The 21,640-nt window shown below is 38.7% G+C and overlaps 1 protein-coding gene across 1 annotated transcript in view; it reads left to right on the plus strand.

Annotated features, from left to right (window-relative positions):
* The first annotated feature begins 513 nt into the window (after nt 1–513).
* The window catches only part of ADGB (androglobin), a 142,374-nt gene continuing 121,247 nt past the window's right edge, over nt 514–21,640 (plus strand). The window contains exons 1-3 of the mRNA XM_059700617.1: nt 514–621; nt 15,141–15,300; nt 20,406–20,498. Of these exons, the coding sequence (XP_059556600.1) occupies nt 548–621; nt 15,141–15,300; nt 20,406–20,498 (327 nt within the window). The 5' untranslated portion in view covers nt 514–547. The remainder of the gene's footprint in view (nt 622–15,140; nt 15,301–20,405; nt 20,499–21,640) is intronic.

Genomic DNA, 21,640 nt, shown 5'->3' on the forward strand with positions numbered 1-21,640 from the left:
ACTTTATTTGATCATGAACATAAAACCTTAAGCAACCAAGGGTGTCTTTATATTGCCTTCTCTGCAGGGATTCCCTTGCATCCACTATATTTAAATCATAGGCAAATTCAGTGATCTCATAATTTTTCTTTAGTTATTCTGGAAGGAACTTGTTCAGAGAAGACCTGGGAGAGGGAGCCTCATAGTATCCGTCTTCAAATAGCAGAAAATCCAAGAGAGAGTATATACTAGTGTATATACATCTATATAATCTATGGTTCCGAAAATAGGGCCTGGTAGAGCTCCAATTGATCACAGCTGCCCATTAATCCTACTGTCAAGCCCAGATTCCTCCGCAGACACCCAACCCCTGAGATTGCACCTGGATGCAGAGATCTGGGCCTCTGCGTTTGCGTAGCACTCACGAGCCCCCGCCCCCCCGCCCCACCCCCCAGCCCCGCCTGTGTCTACAGGACGTGTGCTGTGGTCTCCTGGCAACGGCAGAGGCAGACGCGGAGCCCGGGGTCGCAGAGCCTGCTCCCAGTCCCAGCGGAGCACAGCCTTTGCCATGACCACCAAACAAGCCAAGAAGAAAGAAGTGCATGGTATCACTTCGGTGCATAGCTCGGATAAATCTAAAGAGTAAGGGACCTCTCCCGGTCCATCCACCCCTAGCCTAACCCCAGTCCACGGGCTGCTTTCCTTAACAAACTGCCAGAGCTGGATTTTAGCGGCCATCCTCCCAGCTTCTTTATCTTCTGTGGGAACTCAGATCGGGAGATGGAGATTCTTGCTCCCATTCCTCCCCCATGCCAGCTTCTACCCACCTCCTCCCCCAAGACCCTAGTTTCTCTGCTTTTGCTGCTGGTGTGTGTGTGTGTGTGTGTGTGTGTGTGTGTGTGTGTGAGAGAGAGAGAGAGAGAGAGAGAGAGAGAGAGAGAGAGAGAAGAGAGGAAGAATCTTTAAATGAGAATTCCCTAATTTAGGTCTGCCCCCATTTGTAGTTACTGTTTACTCCAAGAAATTATACAGAGCCTAGCTTATGGAATCTATATGTCTCTCTATCTGAGGTGTCTGTGCATGTACCTCCTTATTATTTTTTTCCCTTTGGTCTTATTTTTTCTCTAGAAATGCCCAGTCACTGATGGCACAGACTTGGGCTATCATTGGAAGTTACAAAATTGCTAACTTATATTCCAGTAATGAGAGAGTGCCAGCTGCCAAATGTCCCTCAGTGGGATCACTCATGTTCTTCTGGCTGTGCCTGTGGGGGCGGGGGAGGCATTCTTTTTAACTGGATTCTCACATTTGGATGCCTATTTCTTCGCCTCCTTCCTTGCCTAAAAGTTCCCACATTGGACTTCTGTTCTGGTCCCTAGTATTTTTCCTCCCTAATCTCCTCTCTCATCCTCATTTCCATATTTGTGATTCCAGATTCTCTAGTTTCTAGTTCTGTCATAAGCAGACCTCCTGCTACCTGACAGATAATACATTCATTTTTAACTTAATTTTTAGATAATGTATTACACACATAAGTACAATTTTAACAAGATCGCTCCCCTGCTAATGGCTTCCATTCGTATAGGTCCAAGACCTACAAGTCCCTATAAGATCAAGCCCCTATTACTTTTCTGGCTTTACCTTCCCTTGTTCACATACTAGCTTCCTATGCCCTAGAACACCCAGGGCTTGTGCCTACCCCAGGGCCTTTGCACTGGCTGTTTCCTCTGCTGGGAAGCTCTTCCTCCCAGATTTCTATGCTCTCCTCCCTCACTTCCATTAGGTGTTTACCTAAATGCTATTTCCTCATGCCAGCTTCTTCGGCCAATTGGTTTAAAATCACAACCTCCACTTTTCTGCCCGAACCAAAAAACTCCGTTTCCCTTATTCTGCTTTTTTCTTCATTAATTTTTTGCTCATTTAACATGCTATATATTTCACTTTTTTAAAATTTTGATTTATGTGTCTTCATAATAGAATGTAAGTTTCCTAAAGGCAGGGCATTTTCCATTTCTATTTTATAAACCATTGAATCCTTAGCACCTCAACTGATTCCTGGGTCATACCTAGTAGATACTAAGAGATATTTATTTAATGAATGAATGACAGTGATTAAATAAGAGGTTATAAAATTATTGCAAAATAATTTTAATAGACTAAAAATAACTAAGTCAATGATGGTTAGCATTAATGCACATTGAAGGCTCATAACTCTTAAGGAACTTGGGAAAAAATGTTTGACTTTAAAGAGTTTATATCCTGGAAGACATGAGATTCCTAATTTCGATAAGAAACTGATCAAACCAGATACCATAAACACAGTAGTGGCTTGGTCCTGTGATGGTTGATAATGCCCCTATGGTAAGATGCTCTTTCCTTGCCTGTACTTCTTATATCTTTTTGAGATGATAATATTATTTCTAAAATGTTTTCTTGTCCAGAAACTATCTGAGTTGAATTATGTCAATAAAAACGTACGTGTATATTTATGGAAATGGAAGAGTAAAGGCTAATAGTTATACAAAACCTACGCTTTGCTAGAAACTACCTACTGAGCATTAAACATCAAATCATTAGGTTTTGTTGTAGCATTGTATGATAGATTGTCAAGTTCATGATAAATCAAGTTTTTCCTCTAAGTGCCACTGGAGGACTAATCATAGATACCAGCTAAGTCATCAATAAAGATATAAAGCATTACACAGCATGGGGCCCAGAGAGCAAGGCCCAGCAAGGCTCTGCTGTCATTGTCATTTGAACATAGTGGGGGCATGTAGAGTGAGTTTTTATATGCCATTTTACAACACCTTGTGGTTATACATCCAATAAATGCAACTAACTCTACCTAACTGGATACAGAGAAAAAAGCAAAAGTCTTCAGAGTCTTGAAAATGGCCTTCCCAGGGAGTCTCATTCTCCTAGAGCTGCCGTCTATAGCATATATCTTTCTTCCCTAAAATGGTGTGTCTGATTGGGAACAAGGACCATGTCTGGCTTTTGCCTAGCATGTGGCTAGCACATAATAAGCAGTTACCATTTCTTGTTAAATGAGTTCACAGTTTAGTTATACCCAGCTTGGTTTTCATTCTTTCCTGTTTTGATTGAGACCCAGTTCTCCCTTTCTGTCTGATTCACTGTTGGCAAAGTAAAAAAAACTAAGATGTTACAATGGAGAAAGCAGAATTATCTATGTCCAGTTGTGACCAAATTTGTAAATAATTATGACTTTAAATCCCCAAGAATTTAAAGGTAACTGAGCTATCAGTTTTACACCAAATTGTCATATTTCTGCTTTAGTTAGTCTCTATTTCTCTGTATTTGGGAAGAATAAAATCTATATTATAGGGTTTGCTTTGACACCAACTTTATGATATTGGACATGTCGTTTTTCTATTTCAACATTCAATTTTCTATTCTTTAAACGAAGGGCTACCTAATGAAAATCACTACCAATCCAACATATTCTGTCCTCTCTTCTCTGATTTATTTTTTCCCTCTAAACTTTCATGAGTTTCATTATATATATAGTTTTACCACCACTGTGTCCATGATAAGTGAGGGAATTTTGCTATAGTTAAATATTTAAAACTTTGAACTATATGTCATGGACAAGCACAGATGGTTTTAAATATCAAAATGATGAATTATGAGCTATAATTTGAAAACTGCATGGAATTCATATTGGATAAGAATCAGGTAGCAAGAAATTGGTGGTGGTCTGAGAGCAGGGATGGCTGATTCTGGGAACTTTCAATGATAGGAATATTTTTAAATGGGGGGAGGTAAATGGGTGCAGCGCAGACCTGTAAGGTCAAAGCCTACAGGAGCCAAACTTCTGATCTTCAATTGAAGTGGCAAAATGTGCTCTAATGTCCAGGTGATGATGCCACCACATCCAAAAAGACAAAACATTGAATAGTGTAGATAAAATTTAATTACAATTTTCTAAATGCCTCGCCTTATTTGTTTTTGCATTCTCTCCAGGGCCCGGCACAATGTGAGTTTAATAATGGTGTGTAATTTAATTGAGCTGAACTGGAAACCTGGTATGGCAGCTCGGCCATAAAACCCTCTGACTCAGAACCAGACAGGGACTGGAAGCCGGAGGGAAGTGGCCGTCAGTCACTTCAGGGATGCAGGGCAGCACGTGGCATGGATGAGGGCACTGCAGAAATGTCACAATATTTAAATGTAAAAACTGAGCCCCACAGCCCTGTTTAATAAGGTTAGATGTAGCCCCTTGGTCTTAGTGGGGTCTGCCTTCAGGTCTTCCTTTGGAATAGTCTTCATCTGAATATTTATTCAACAATTTATTAAAATTTGACACAGTTGAAGAATCATCTCTGGCAGTAAAATACTTTTTTTTTAATCACTCAGTTTTTAGTCCGTTTAGTTAAAATGGTTCCAAATTTACTCTGTAGCATTTTTAGTGTAGTAGACATTAGATTAAAAAGACTTAAACTTACAAACTGGTGGAATTTGTACTTTATTATTACCTAAAAATATAATCAAACTCATACTTTGAAACAGTATTGTTGTTAATGTTTCTAGATTTAGCAAATTAATATTGCCTCAATCAGAAATGACTATTTAAAAATATTTTGACTGACTTTAATATTTCTTTGACATTTCCAGGTCACAGATTATTTAAATCAAAGGATTAAATAATCTGTAAACTGGTCATGCCATTTAATGTGAGATAAAATTATTAAAAACTGTATCCAAGATAGATTAAAAATATACCTCTAATATGACTTGTGTACTTTGTATAATAGGAAAGATTTCTCTTTCATTTTTACCCTTGACAAAGAAGGTACACATATGTTGTAAAAAGTAGCCAATCAGGTGCATTAAAATTTTATTAACATTCCTTCCCAAGGTCAGTCCAGGCTAATTAATTCCAGGTTCTGGGGCTATAACTGTGTTAATTTTGTATGGCTGAATTAACATATGGTACATTTTTAAAGTGAACAAATATTTATATTTTGTATGTTCTTTTTTGCTGGTGTCAAAATGAATGCAATAGTCTGAATATTTTGTAATTATTCTTAGTCCATCCTTCTGACCTGATGACTACCAAAAGTTCATATATTCCCTCAGTTAAAGTTCACAGGAGATCAATGTGCCCTTCTGCCCCCATTCCCTCACTCTAATCTTCAGTCCAGGGTTGGGACTTCCATCCACCCTTCCACACTCTCAGAGGTCAGGGTAAACTCGAGGTCAATTCTCCTCATCGTCACTTTCCGCAGCACTTGTGTCTGAGAAACACTGCTTAGGAGGGTGTTCAGAGGAAACATATTGAAGCTGAGAGGAGGACATGCATCTGGGTTAGTTACCAATTAATGAAAACGAACACAGGTCACCAAACCTTGTGGATACACTGGCAAAGGGAGAGAAAGCAGGGAGAACTGTAAATGTTCTGCTGGCTTTTGCCCCAGATCTGAGTCACAAACAATGAGACTTTAACCAGGTCAGGCCAAGGTCAAAAGTGAAGGCTGGACTGATCACACTGCCAACAGAGCCCTTTCCGCATACCATTATACCGAACTGGAAATTAGAGGCAAAACATTCAAGGACGACAAACAAGCTGGAGCTAGGGGGAATGTAGGACTGCTTTCACCATAGACAAAGAATGAGCTTATGAGGAAAATCATTTGGAGTTGTGTAAAAAAAATTTCATTGGAACCTGTGCATGTACTAGCCTCTGGAATTTGATTGAAGTCATCATGGATACTCACGCTCTTGCATGCCAGGTGCTGTGCTTGCTCTTTATAAACATCAGCTTTGCCGCTGGGAGGTGTCACACCCTGGGAAATGGCAGAAGCTTAATTTATGATCCCAGCAGCCTTCCTGCACTGGGACCAGAGCAGCAGGAGCAGCTCCAGCTTGTTTGTCCCTTCCTGGCTCTCAAGAGGGTTCGGCTGCCTGCAGGGGAACACGTGTCACTCCAGCTACACCCCGTCTTGTCCTTGCCTGGAGTTCTCCGTTCTGTCTTTCTGCCCCTGCTTTGTTTCTTTCTTCTATTCCCCAGAATTAAGTCATTCTCCAGAGATCTTACTTCACTCTCCTTTCCTCTCTCATCTGGTCATCTAAACAAGCATTCCTGATTAAGATGACTAAGTTAGCATCCGTAGTCCTTGTCATGTGATTGAGCTCAAGTCACTTGGATGTGCTCATCTACTCCAAGCTAAATATGTCCAAAGTGGAGGTCATCATTTTCTCTCCCGAATGCATATACCGTGGTGGGCAAAAGTAGGTCTAAAGTTGTGAGTATCCAAAATACAGAGCTTATTCTTGTATTGCTCTTCTTTAATTATTGTATTAGAACTGTAAACCTACTTTTGCCCACCTCTGTATTTTCCGTGTTCATGTTAGAGAATCTTATCAGGACTTCCCTGACACCTCAAGTCTAAAGAGCAGTCATCTTTGACCTTCCCCTCTCCTCTACTCATCCTATCCAGTCCGTTTCCCTTTGAATTTCCCCTCTGAATTGCTTCTTTTCCCTGGCTCAGCATTCATTGTTTTCCTTGACATCCTCTAGTTTGGGCCTTTATTAATTCCAGGTAGAACCATTGAGAAAACATTCTAGCTCCCTTGCCTTCAGTCAAGGGTTTTTCTTACCCAGTGTACTATATATGTAACTAGAGGGCCAATGCATGAAATTCGTGCAAGGGCCTTGGCCCTGGCCCCCACACACGCTGCCGTGATGGGGATGGGGGAACGGGGGTGGGGGGAGCTCTGATGCTTCTGCTGCGCCCCCCGCCCCCCGCCGCGGCTTTGTCTGGAAGGACATATGGAAGGACAGCCAGTCTAATTAGCATATTACCATTTTATTATTATAGATACTGTAAGTAATCTTCTTAACACAATTCCAATGATAGGATCTTCCTGCTTTGAAGAATAACAGAAAGAAAAGAGAGAGAATGAGCTAAGTGTCAGGGCCCCACCCAGCTTCAACTCCCTCCTGTTCTCTGTATCAACCAAAAACTAACATACCATTTACAGTCTCCACTTTCTCCCTTTGTGCCTCTTCCTATCCCCCTTTTAGTTGCTCTCCCTCAACCTCCAATCGCAGCCTTAGTTTCAGAGCCACTCGTCCATGAAGCCATCATTTGATTTTTGAACTTGAAAGCAATTTTTCCACCTCTTCTGTGTTGACAAAGCACTTTGTTTTTAGGTTCATTTAAACCCTTCATGTTGCCTTTGCATTTTTTATTGTGTGTACTTATTCCCATTAATTTTGTTATTTGAGACAAGGAACTGAGTCTTATTGATCTTTGTATTCACATAAGCACAATGTATTTAAAAAAAAAACAGATAATGTTGAACTTTTATTTTTTGATTCTATTTTTAAGATTTTACTTTATTTTTTCATCACCATTTATCCCCTCTATGCTCTCTTCTACCTACACCCACTCCCCTCCATCCCCCATCACCACACTTCTAAAATTAAATGTGCAATTAAATACTTCTACTAAAACGAAGAGAATAAAAGGTCGACATTGTAATCTGGCTTTAACAATTTAAAATTTTTCTAAGATTGCAATTTATTTCCTTACATATTTAATATTTCTGAAGAGTGTGGCTCAGAATGCCCTTAACCCAAATTAAGTCAATTGTGTAATTCTATTCATATTTTCACTACTTCAGGATATTAGCTGACACTACTTATGATGGCATGCTGATTGCACATTGCAGAAATAAACTGCCTCCCACTATGAATAAAATTATGTCCTTACCCTGAACAGCATGCTTGAGGAAAACAATGGCAAAATTTCAGAACCTCATTCTGTTGAAATTTTAATATCCTTACAGTGAAATGGTCTAAGAATATATAGGAGTTAGTGTGTGTGCATAAGATTCTGATGCTTTTCCCCCTTAGAAGTCTCTGTGAAGGTCTCTCCTCTAGTGCTCTGTCCTGCAAACTCTACCTGCCTTAGTCTCCCCAGACTCTCATCTCCTTCTCCTCTACTCAGGGAGTCGGCTGGGATATGCGTGGGCTAACTCTCTTGCACTGGCCTACTTCTGGTGACCTGACAGTTACTGGTTAAATTCAACTTCTTTTCCAAAATACACTTACAGACTTTTAAGCTTGGACTGCCTCTGCTCAAATCCATTTCCTTGTACCTACTTGTGCATTTCATGCACTATTTCAGCCCCCAATCCACAACTTACAGGTTCTTTCTGTCATTAGTCCATTGACTTTTTAAATTGAGATATAATTGACATATTACATTATATTAGTTTCAGGTGTACAACATAATAATTTGATATTTGTATAGATGGTTAAATGATCACTATCATAATTAGTTAATATATGTCATCATATATAGTTTGCATATTCATTTTCTCATGCAAATTAAGACTTTTTTTCTTGTGATGAGAACTTTTAAGATCTAATCTCTTAGCAACTTTCAAATATACAATATGGTATTATTAAATATAGTCAACTTGCTATATATTATATCCTCATGACTTATGTATTTTATAATTGGAAGTTTGTACCTTCTGACCACCTTCACCCATTTTCCCACCTCTCACCCTCTGCCTCTAGCAACCAGCCATTCACATTTTTCAATGGTTTTCAATCATAATCAAATAATTTCAATTATAAATCATATATATATATATATGAAATCATCTTTGTATTTGCTGCTTATGTCATATTCATTTTATGTCAGACTATTCTGTCCAACTTAGCCTGCTGTTGTAAATGTACTTTTTTTGTGTTTCTCTCCCCCCCACCCCCCACCAACCTCCCTAGAGCACCTTTATATTTTATATTTCTACTCTGGAAATTAGCCGCTTGAATGGCTTCCTGAAATTTTTCCTCCCTCCAAACATTGGGTTCCTTTGGAATATCATTTGACATTTGGAATATACAGATTTTATATTATAAACATTTCCGGCGATCAGTCAGTCAAACCTCAGAGGGAAGGTAGGGGAGGGTGGGGGTAAGGGGAAGAGATCAACCAAAGGACTTATATGCATACATATAAGCCTAACCAATGGACACAGACACCAGGGGGGTGAGGGAATGAGTTGGGGGGGGGGGGTAATGGGGAGATAAGGACACATATGTAATACCTTAATCAATAAAGAAAAAATAAAATAAAATCAATTTTCACAACTATGTTTTGTATATACAGACTTATAGTCTCTGCTAAAAAGGACATTGACAATCCTCCTATCTCAATAGCATAATTAGACTGTGTGGAAGGGAGCATTTAGCAATATATAAAGAGAATAGATTTATCTTTAAAATCTTTTATAAAACTGTAATTTTAATGGATTGCATCATTTACTAATACTTGGGTATATTGCTATGTGAGTAAGATAACTCTGTGTATATCCCTAATTTTTTTTTCCGGTGTGTCAGGTTTGATTTCTTTACATGTTTATGTTTTCTAACATTTGGCAACATTTATTTCCCAGTATTATCAGTTCTTAAGTCTTCAAAAGTCCTAAGCCACTTTTGTGTTTAAAGAGTATCCTGTTCTCAGAATTGATGAGACCAGGAACTAGGTGATTTAAATATTTAAAGGATCCAGACTATGTTAGAGCAGTAGTTGTACTCTGGCAGTGAACTTCAAAGGCACACTGTGCAGAGAGTTTCAATACTTGTACATCATCATTTGAAGTCTGCAGTATATTTGACATTGGGTCTACTTGACCAGTGGTTATATTGTGTGTATAGCACTATAGGTGAGCTACTGAACTGATGGATATAAGATACCTCTAATTGTTACCAGCAATGTCAGCCCTTGGTTCTTGAGTTCAGCAAAAAAAGAAATCACAACCAATAACTCTAGTGAAAGAGGAAGTTTATTTAGCATCAAAGTGAAAGTACATGGGAAGAGATTTGAGCAGGCTGCTCAGAGAGCTGCTTTGGCCCTTTAGAAAAAAAGTTACAGAAGCAGAAGAAGTGAGCCAGCTGGGCTGTGTGGACTCAGGAAATATGATACAGAGACAAAAGAAGGGCCCTTGGAGAGAGGTCCAGGGGATTAGCCCAGGATGAGCTGCCACTGCCCACTGCTCCCCTGGTTGCAAGTCTCCTGGGGACCCTTAGAGCTTAGGAGAAAGAAAGCAAAGATAGCCCTAGCTGGTTTGGCTCAGTGGGTACAGCATTGGTCTGTGTACTGAAGGGACCCGGTTCAATTCCAGTCAAGGGCACATGCCTCAGTTGAGGGCTTCATCCCCAGTAGAGTGCATGCAGGAGACAGCTGATCAATGATTCTCTCTCATCATTGATGTTTCTATCTCTCTCTCCCTCTAACTTCCTTCTGAAATCAATAAAAATATATTTTTTAAAAAAGATAGCAAAAATACATGCCTGAAGAGAGAAAGTGTGGGCTTTCTCTAAAGAGAACATATACGGCGTCCTTTTTCTTTAGGGTTTTTTTTTGTTTGTTTCTAAAGGCAGACACTTTAGGGAAGGTCTCAGGGAAAGGTCTCAATAGAATATTTCACCATCTATCCAGGTTTTTCCTTTAATATGCTGATTCATCAAAATGAACATATAAGGTCAAGGTTGTGGTCTCTACTGATTGTTTAGTGCTAGGCCAGGGGGCCATTCATCAATGCTGCTGGTCCTATGTCAGCCATCATATAATTTCATTGGGTTTTGCTGCTTTTCTGGGCCTGCAGCTGAAACACAGTTGAGACCTGGATATTATCTCTAGTTTGACCAAAACTCTGTCTCTGTGGTCTATAGATCCGAGGCTTTGTTCCTAACATTATTTGATGCTGATAAGAACCTCGTTATCTGAGGGCTTAATGCTTTAGGGAGTGGTCCTGCAAGGGAGAAGGTGGCAGATGAGTGGGGGTGCTGGATGAGGCTAGTTCAAATCAGCTATCTGTCTCAGTTTCCCCATTCCACTTGCCAATTTTTCTGGCTTTTTACTATCTTGTCTCATAAGGAGAGTCTTTTTAAATGATCTTCAACACAGATGGAAACACATTTGACATGTTACAGGAAAAGTAGGCCAATTAGTGACAAAGATGAACAGCTGAAGGGAGGGAGCCAGAACAGTTCCTTACACTTGACAGAATGAAGAGGAAAGCAAAACATGATCTTAGCAGGGTCCTTGTTTTTTAAGAAAGTAGATCTTCCTTTTATAAAAATAGCTTTCATTTGAGCTTCCCGAATGAGGCAACTTTATCATGGTTTGAATGGATACAAAATCACCAATTTCTTTTATCTGTTGTACCAACACTCTTGATTTTTCCATTAATATGAAAAATTTCCCCTTTTTCCTAAAACAATTGTTCTCATCATTTTCTCGTATTTCCCTACATGCTACTTAGAGACAGCCCTTTACAATGTATATATCCTCAGACTTTCTCATCCAAGAAGATGGTGGATTAAGATTTTTTTTTTTGAAGGTAACAATATCTAGAAATGCTTACATAAAAAAAATCTCCAGAATTCAGAAATGAGGAGGGAACTGGAGGTCAGAATGTCATGGCTGAGCTGAAGCTGCTGCTTCACTAAGGAAGGCTTACCAGTCTTATGAAAGGGGAAGCTTTTTAAAAAACATATTTGGTCAAGGTCTTGAGCCCAGAAAAAGAAAAGGAGTGCTCCAACCTTAGATAAAGGCGTGTCTTTCCAAGAGTTAAATTCTCTTTAAAACAAGCAGAGAAAGGTAGCTTTTCTCTGCTTGGGGTCTGGCTGAAAAAAATAAAAATTTCCTCGAGAAATAGAAACTCTTGGATGAGACTGCAAAGGTTTGAGATCTAGCTTTAAAACACCGATGGGAAATGTAGGAAATGGAAAAAAAATTGGTCAAACTCTACCTACATGAAAAAATTTGAAGCAGTATTAATTAGAAATGATATAACTATATAGGCATTGGTTCTTTTATGTAAATAGATGACAGAGAGATAGATTGCCTATGTTGTTCAGACAGTCTTCCCAATGTTGGAGATGAAGGGAATGAACAAAAAACCCAATGATCCTACCCATGTAGACAATACAAACCCTACCTGTGGAAACATACAACAAGCACCTAAATAAGGATTGTCAAGCACTCTAGAAATAAAGCAATGAAAGCACGCAGAGAGGTGAGAGTTGCTATATAAGATAGGGTGTTCAGGGAAGTTCCTCCTGCCCCCAACCCCACAAGGTGACTTTTGAGAGAGGCCTTAACCTTCGTGTTGCTAAGTACACTTATGTGTTTATACTTCATCTTGTTTGATCTATTAATAGCATTTAGACCTGTGGCTCATTATCTCAGTTTTGAAAAAAATTGCTTTTCTTGACGTCCAAGGCATCACCCTCTATTATGTTTTTTTACCTCACTATTTCTTATCATTGCTGTGACATAACACCACAAACATCATGACTTAAAACAATATGAATTTATTATTTTGCACTTGTAGAGGTCAGAAGTCCAAAAGCAGTCTCACTGAGCTAGCATCCAGGTGTCAGCAAGGCTGTGTTCCTCTCTGGAGGCTGGAGTGAAGAATCTTTCCCAGTTTCTGAAGGGGTTCCACCTTCCTTGGCCGCGGCCTCTTTCCTCTGTCGTCAAAACCAGCGATTTCACTTTTCTCTGTGCGTTCTTCAGGAGTCACATCTACCTCTGACTACTACTGTCTCCTCCTTCCACTTTTAAGGGCCTTTGGGATTACATTGGGCCTACCAGATAATCCAAGGATCAGCACCCCATTTCAAGATGCTTAAAGAGGTCTACAAACTCTCTTTGCCACAAAAAAGAGATCCATATATCCATTGGCTCCAGGAATTAGGATGTGGAGATTATATATATATATAATTTGGGGCATTATTTTGTCTATCATACTGACTGCTTTTCTCAGTTTTCTTCCTACTCTCTCTGGCTTTTAACATAGGATGCCAGGCCAGATGTACAGCTATAGGGACAGTTCTAATCCTGAAAAGAGTGATTGGTGAATAGCCTTAACAACAACCTTACCAATGACCCTGAGCCCCAGATATTTCTGTCTCCTGCCCTGGGTCCTGACCTACCCTGAGGACCTTACATACCCAACCCACCACTTAAAGTAAAGAATAAATGTCTGGCCTAGCTGGTAGCTTTGAGGACATGACCCAGCACTGTGACCAGGGTCCATTTAGATTTTTCATTCCATACCAGCTGTTACCTGTTTTGAACAGTGTCTCTGGGAGTGCCTATAATAAATTCATAATTGTTTTAAGTCATGATGTTTGTGGTGTAGGCTTAATTCCCATTAGGGGTATGTGGGAGGCAGCCAATCAATGATTCTCTCTCATCATTGATGTTTCTATCTCTCTCTCAATTTCCCTTCCTCTCTGAAATAAATGAAAATGTATTTTTTAAAAATATGTTTACAAAAATATTTTTAAAATATATTTTTTAAAATTTACAAAATTTTAGCCATGTCACTTATACTTCTGCTCACAACCCTCCTTTGCTTCCCATCTTCCTCAGACTAACAATCAATGCCCTTACTTTGGCTTAGATCATCTTTACAATCTTAGCATCTCCTGTTTTCTCTCATAATCTGCCCCCACTTTCCCTTCAGCCACACTGACCTCCATATCATTCTTCAAATAAGCCAGGATGCTCTCTGCATCTGGAATATCCTTCCTTGCTCTTTGGACTTGCTGTTCCTTGTGTCCAGAACATTCTTTCCACAGATATCCATGCAGCTTGATTTTTTAATTTCTTTCACTATTTACTTCAATATTACCCTGTCATAGAACACTTTCCTTGACCACTGTATTAAAACTTGGGCATCTTACCTTTTCAGTTCCCTCGTCCTGTTTTTATTTCCCCTTAACAATCTCACTTTCTAATATACTGTATATTTTACTTAAATTATGCTTTTTATTTTGTGTCTCCACCCACTAGGATATGAACTCCATAAGGGTAGATTTTAGTTTGGTTTGTTTATTTCTTATTCCAGGGACTAGTGCAGGGTTGTAGCCTCGTGTAGTTAAAACTTTAAAATTCATATAAATAAAAACTCAAAGTTTAGAGATGTGAAACTGTAATACACTAATAATGAGAGTATAAAGCAAGTTCAACTTTTCTATAAAAAATTAGTCAAAAATATATCACAAGCTATAAATATGCATATATTATGGTAGAGTAAGTCTCTTTATTAAAAGCCATCCTAAGGAAATAATTAATAATGCATACATATATTTAGCAATAATACATGTCAATATTTAAAAAATAGCCATTAAGCTTGTTTTTAATAGTGAAAAAATTTTAAGTCAATACCCTCAAATTTCCAAAATAGAAGCTTTTAAAGGAAAGGCAGTATATTCATATAATGAAATATTATGCAATCATTGAATTCATATTTAGATAAATACTTATTGATCTGGGAACTATTAACAATATGCTGATAAGTGGATAAGAGCAGTCTATAAAAAGAGTATGCTGAATGATGTCATCTTTGAAAAAAAAGATGTATATTCTTATATATTAGCTTAAGGAAATGGGCAGTTGTTAATGTGGTTTCTAGAATAGATTGGGTATGCCCTTCTTACTTATCTGATTTGTTAAATTTTCTTTTTATTTATTTTTTATTTAAAAAAATATATTTTATTGATTTTTTACAGAGAGGAAGGGAGAGGGATAGAGAGCTAGAAACATCGATGAGAGCGAAACATTGATCAGCTGCCTTCTGCACACCCCCCACTGGGGATGTGCCCACAACCAAGGTACATGCCCTTGACCAGAATCGAACCTGGGACCTTTCAGTCCACAGGCCTATACTATCCACTGAGACAAACCAGTTAGGGCATAAATTTTCTTTTAAAATAATGATCACATAGTACTTTTATCCTGAGAAAAATAAAAATTACATTTGTACTAATCTTCAAAAAGCTATTAGTATTATACATATAAAGGATTTTCAAGTGGGAATTATATATAAAAATATAGCATCTTATAGGTTTATGATGAATGTCCTGCATTAATAAGTAGGGACTAATGTACAACATTTATTTATGGAATAGTCTGTTGAGGATATTTCAGTCTTTAGAACCCTAACATGTGGAAGCTGTGTGGCCATAGGTCTGACTGTATTGAAAAATGCATTTACCATGACTGCTGACAAGAGAATTACATTTATGTCATGCAATTAATCTAACATTTCACCTCAGAGATTTGAATTAAAACTAACCCACCTCCCTCCCCCTCTGTTTCTAGTCAGTACTCTTTTGGTAGTAATACACAAAGTACTGTTGAACAGAAGAAGTGGAAATTCCCAATCTGGCCAGAATGGAATGAAATTGACATAAATGCAGAAAAGTGGGATGCAGGCAAAGGTGGAAAAGAAAAGGACAAAGCAGGAAAAAGCCCTATATTTGTAAGTAAATTTGAAGGTGACTGGATTTCATTTTGGTCTTTAACTCTACCATAGAAAAAGATTTGCTAACCTGTAAGTGTACTTTTCTCTCCACAGCCTCCATTCAAAAGAGAACTTCTGTTTTGTCCTCCCTCATCCTACCTTGTCATCCAACCTTGGTCTTGAGCTTTGTTGAATCACCCTTGAATAAATGGGACGAGGGAGATGACCAAAGAGGTATAATGAAACAAAAGGGAAATGGATAGGACAGGTGAGCTAGTGGGTTTTGGACAGAGGTGGGAGCCAGGCATTTCCTTAACTAGCTGTGATTTAGAAAATGAGAGACCTCTGCAGATTTGTGAGCTGTTATTTGGAGATTACAGGAAAGATTGGAGAGAGAGAGAGAGAGAGAGAGAGAGAGAGAGAGAAAGAGAGAGGGAGAGAGAGAGAGAGAGAGAAGAGCGAAACATTGATTGGTTGTCTGTCTCCTGCTGAGGATCTAGCCTAAAACCTGGGCAATGTGCCCTGATTGGGAATTGAACAGAAATCAAACCGGCAACCTTTTGGTGCAAGGGATGATGCCCAACCAACTGAGACATACCACCCAGGGCTATTTTACATATTTAAACAGCAGTTCCAAACTTATGGAGACTGTGGGTGAGTTTACATCAGGAAGATGTGCAAATCCTTAGTGAAGCAGTTGAGCACCAGCCCAAATCCTGGTTATTACAACAGTGCCAAGTGGTACCATCTGGGGAAGAACCTTGATCCCCTACCCCAGTTCTGTTCCTCAACGTCAGCATTCATGGCTTGGGAAGCAGCAGTCCTTCCACTGGAGTGAGTGGTGCACACTCCAAGGCTGTGCTTACATTTCTGTGATATATTGGCACAAGAGCTCTTAGCCATGATTTGCAACATTGATTTTTTTAACCAGGATTAATTGCCTTAGGCATCAAACCAAAGCAGATATCCCTGAAACTTTCCATGAGGCCACTACTTTGGATGTGAAGCTAGTGATCAGGTATCAGCCTCAGATGGATTAAACCTTCTTTGCAAGCTCAGAGTCTAGTCCCCTTCTTCAGCTAAGTGATGACAATGAAAGGATATGATGGGTGTACCAAACTGAGAAGTATACGATGAAGTATTGCAAGGTGGATATAAGAAATATACCTAAAGTAAAGTGAAATGGAAAAGTTACCATTAACTTAATGTGAGGGGCTCAAATCCTATAGAAAAGGGAATCAAACCAGGATGAGCCCACATTCGCCTTGGTTTAGTTTATTTGTTTCTTTCAAAGACATTTATTAATTTAAGTCGTGGTAATTAGAGTCCAAGTACATACTAATGCCTTGGTGCTCATATCAGAAGGGACAGAATCATTAAGGGCTGCCAAAGTAGGCAGAACTTGTCTAAAATCCCAGAGGTAACTACAGAGAAGTGACCTGAAAATTTGCATATAATTTTATTTTACATTTGCCTAACTTCTAAGCTATGTATTTGAAGCTTTTGCTGCTGAGAAAATGAGTAAAAAGTTAGCGGTTTGAAGGCTAAATAAATGAGAAAAGAATTAGAGAATTCCTCGTGCTATTGCCAGAAATTGGAATTTAGGGTACACCAAGGGAAAGGACCCCAATAAACCCTCCATCCTTTCAGGTAGGACTCCACTGTGCCTATAGTGTTCTGTATTGAGGAAGGGCAAACCAAATTTACACCAGCCTTTCCAAATCCTGAGGCCCATTCTTGACTGGGTCAAGTTCGTCTTGACTCTGCCTGCCAGAAGAGGATAAAATCCTCCTCTCTGGGGGAAGACATTATTATTTAGAGCCTATAAAAATTATGTCCAGTGTATAACATACAATCAATTTTACTAGACATGAAGATAAATAGAACCAAGCAACTGAAAACCAAGAAGAAAAATCAGGTAATATAAACAGAACCATGGGAGACTCTGATTCTTGAATTGCCAGATAGAGGACTTTAACCAAATTAATATTTGCAAGGGAAAAAACAATGGGAGGGATCCCCAGAAGTCTAATACAGCTTCTGGAAACCTCAGCCTATTGTAAAAAAAAAAACTCATTCGTGAATCATTTAACTAGATGTTGGGGTTGCCTTTGTCTCCATCCAAATTATCCCAGTGTCTTAAATGTGTCAATAAACCACATGCTCCAGATACATATACTGGTTGACACTTAGCTTTAAAGTTTAGATGATGCCCTCAAATATAACCCATTCTCAGGACACTCCAGCATTGGGATAAAAATATGATTACCATGAACATCACAAAACAGTATTTATTCTCCCTCATCCCCATTCATTCATATGGAATTTAGTTACCTTTTCCCTGTGCAGACAGTTCATATTTCTTAAGTATCTTGTTTGTACTCCTACCACTTTTCATATTATTTCTTGTAAGGAGTTACACACACACACACACCCTTATGAGCTGTGAAAACTTTTACACAGTCGCTGCCTCTCTAATTTACTAGACCACTAATACTTGTGAGTAGACTCTTAGATATCATTTTTTCTTTAGAGCTCATTAATTGACTTCAAAATTGAATTAATTTAATCTGGGGCATTTATCCCAGGAACATGTAAATATGTTCACATAGAATCTAGAACCTGTATACAAATGTTCATAGCAACTTTATTGCCGGGGTCCAACCCCAGCAGGTCCAGGGGTTCCCAAAGGCGTAGACGGAGTCGGCGAAGAAGGAAGGACACGGAGACAGTGTTCAGTTGATCAGCAGCCTAGCCAGGATCTCTAGCCAAGTTCTGGTTTCGATCTCCAGAGAGGTTCTGCTTCAGATCTCCAGCCAGGTTCAGTCACCAAGTTCTAGTCAGGTTCTCTTGCCATATTCTATAGTCAGGTTCAGTCCAGGATCCCTTGCCATGTTCTCTCCAGCGAAGCTCCTCCATCTCCTGGTTCCGCGTAAGTTCTGTCTTCTGAGTTCTGTCTCTTGAGTTCTGTGTTCTAAGTTCTGTGTTCTAAGTTCTGAGTCTTTCTGTCTTGTTACAACTGTATTTATACCAGTTGATTCAATCCTATCAATCTCTATTACAAAGGTTAGGGCGTTTCTTATCTCCATTCCAGGGAGAAAAGATTATGTAGTTTAAGCATGATTGTTCATAGTTAAAGGGATTAATTACCCGCCTGGCACTTAGTTGAGGGGTTTTATTCCCTCCCTAACTTCAGGGGAAAATCCCTACCTGAGGATTCAACCTTTCTCGGAGAGGTGACCTTGGTTAAAACACAGCGCCAAGAAGGTGAGCAAACATATTAAGAACCGTATGCCATATATGCCAGGTCCCTTGAAACAGCAAGGATGGACCGGCTCCCGGCACTTTATTAGTAACAGCCTCGAACTGGAAACTGTCCAGATGTTCTTCAATTGACAGATGGTAAGCAAACAAATATCCATATCAGGAGCTATTGCTCAACAATAAACAAGAACAAACTATTGATACATACAACAACTTGGATGAAATGAATCTCCAGAGAATTAGGCTGAGAGGGGATAAAAGCAGGTCCAAAAAGCTACATACTTTATGATTCAATTCATATAACATGATGGAAATGGCACAATTACGGAAATAGGACCCAGAATAGTGATTGCTAGGTGGTAGGGATTAAGCACTGAATGTGGAGTTTAGGGTAGGTGTGGCTATAAAAGGGCATAGGAAGGATCCTGGTGCTGATGAAATTGTTCTGCATCTTGACTGTGTCAATGCCTGTTTCCTGGTTGTGATATTGTAGTATAGTTTTGGAAGATGTTACCATTGGGAAAAGAGAAAGCAGGAACTCTCATATTATTTCACACAATGGAATGTGAATGTATAATTATCTCAAAATAACAACTTTAATTAAAACAATAAATGAAAGCCAAATCAAAGGTACACATTTCATATATATATTGTCTTGTTTATGGATTCTAACAGTTGACAAGTAAACTTGTTCAATTTTCTCTATTAAGTTAAAAACAACAACAAAACGAAACAGTATTTTCAGTGGGAAGTAACTCCATATCTGGCCTGCCGGGAGCCGGTCCATGCTTGCTGTTTCAAGGGACCTGGCATATATGGCATACTGTTCTTAATATGTTTGCTCACCTTCTTGGCGCTGTGTTTTAACCAAGGTCACCTCTCCGAGAAAGGTTGTTTCCCCAGGTAGGGATTTTCCCCTGAAGTTAGGGAGGGAATAAAACCTCTCAACTAAGTGCCAGGCGGGTAATTAATCACTTTAACTATGAACAATCATGCTTAAGCTACATAATCTTTACTCCCTGGAATGGAGATAAGAAATGCCCTAACCTTTGGAATAGAGATTGATAGGATTGAATCAACTGGTATAAATACAGATGTAACAAGACAGCAAGAGACAGAATTTAGAACACAGAACTTAGGAGACAGGACTTAGAAGACAGGACCAAGAGAGACAGAACCTAGGCACAGAACCTACACAGAACGTTCTCTAGAGACAGAAGGACTTCGCTGGAGAGGACATGGCAAAAGATCCTGGACTGAACCTGACTACAGAAATATGGCAAGAGAACCTGACTAGAACCTGGTGACCGAATCTGGCTAGAGATCTCAGACAGAACCTGGCTGGAGAACCTAGCGAGGGAACATGGCTACAGAACCTGACTGGAGATCCTAAGCAGAACCTCTCTGGAGATCCAGACCAGAACTTGGTGGAGATCCTGGCTGGAGAACCTGGTTAGGCTGCTGGTCAACTGAACACTGTCTCCGTGTCCTTCCTTCTTCGCCGACTCCGTCTACGTCTTTGGGGACCCCTGGACCCGCTGGGGTCGGACCCTAGCACTGGCCTATCCAAAATTGTTTTCCCTCCATTCCTAATTCACATTCCAAAGAAGCTCATGCTTGCTTGTACTGTTTTGTCTGCAATCAAAATGCTACTCGGCAATCAAGGTTTCATGAATTAAATACAGAATCATTAACTTCTAGTATTTCCCAAATACTCCATAAACTGGCTCTGAGAACAAACATACACAATACTCTATAAATGTCTTTTTGTTGATCTATGCATTATTAATTCCTAAGATTGAGCTGTTTTTATTTTGATAAAACCATATGGAGATAAAACTCAATATATTTTTATGTAGCATTGTTTTGAAGACCCTGAAGGCAAGATTGAATTACCACCATCACTGAAAGTTTATTCCTGGAAACGTCCACAGGATTTTTTATTTAATCGGGTAAGAAGAATTTTTATTATTAAACAAAATACATATTAATGATGGTATGTAATGTGTTAATTATGAAAATCTACATTTTTAAACAATTTAGGATAATTTTTTCTTGTGGTATTCAATAATAATAAATAATTGCGTTTTGAATTTAAATTTGAAATAAATGTTTATCAGTATGGTTGAATATTGCTTGTACTGATTTCCAAAAGAATATTAAAATTTTGTTTAGAGCCCCCAGTTTTCTTTTTCTCCTCCCCATGATGTCACATGATAGCCCTTAATTTCTGACAGACTTTCTACTTTTTAGCAGGAACTTAAATGGCGCGAAGGTCTGTTTACTTTAGTGTTTATTAGCCTTACTTTTCAAGCCCAAGAGACTTGCATTTGCATCTCTCTCTCCCAGGGATTGTTGAAGCACTTTCCAAGGGCCACCTTCACTTCTGGACCCTACACCCAGCCCTTTCGTCATATTGACTAGGACATCATCTGAGAAACCTTTCTGTAAAATAGCACTTATGTATACGAAATGTCAGACCCACTGGTCTATCTTCCTAATAGCTATGTTCATTTAAATATATTTGTTGTTTCCAAGTGCTTAATTATCATTAATGCCTTTTTTTCCCTTCTTGGATCTTCTATTATTTTTATTTAATGCATAGAAAAATCAGCAGGCTTAATTAGTTACTAGTTAGCTAGTCAAATGGTTGTAATAGAGCTGATTCTTGTATACATTATGGAATCCATTGAATCTCTGTTTCTACACAAAGTGATTTTAACCCAAAAGTTTTATCCTTTATAAGCACTACCAATGCAAGAAAATATAATTTATCCACCATATTTTTCAATTACTGTTACTAGATGAGGAAGTCAGATAATCCTAAATTTAAAAATACTAAAATGAGAAAACGGAAAGATACATCTCTCTTCATCAGAGTAACTATGAAATGTCTACTTGTAAGACATTTTAAATGTAAGGAATCAAATATACATGAAGCATGCCTATAAATTCCTTACAATGTTAAGTAATGTTGACATAAAGACTACAAATTTATGATGTTAATATAATGCACTTAATATAAAGATATTATTAATAATATTCAAGCTCTGCTCAATTTAACTGCAGAATTTGCATTCCATGCAAATAAAGG

The sequence above is a fragment of the Myotis daubentonii genome, chromosome 6 (genome assembly GCF_963259705.1).
Source record: "Myotis daubentonii chromosome 6, mMyoDau2.1, whole genome shotgun sequence".
Taxonomy (NCBI): Eukaryota; Metazoa; Chordata; class Mammalia; order Chiroptera; family Vespertilionidae; genus Myotis; species Myotis daubentonii.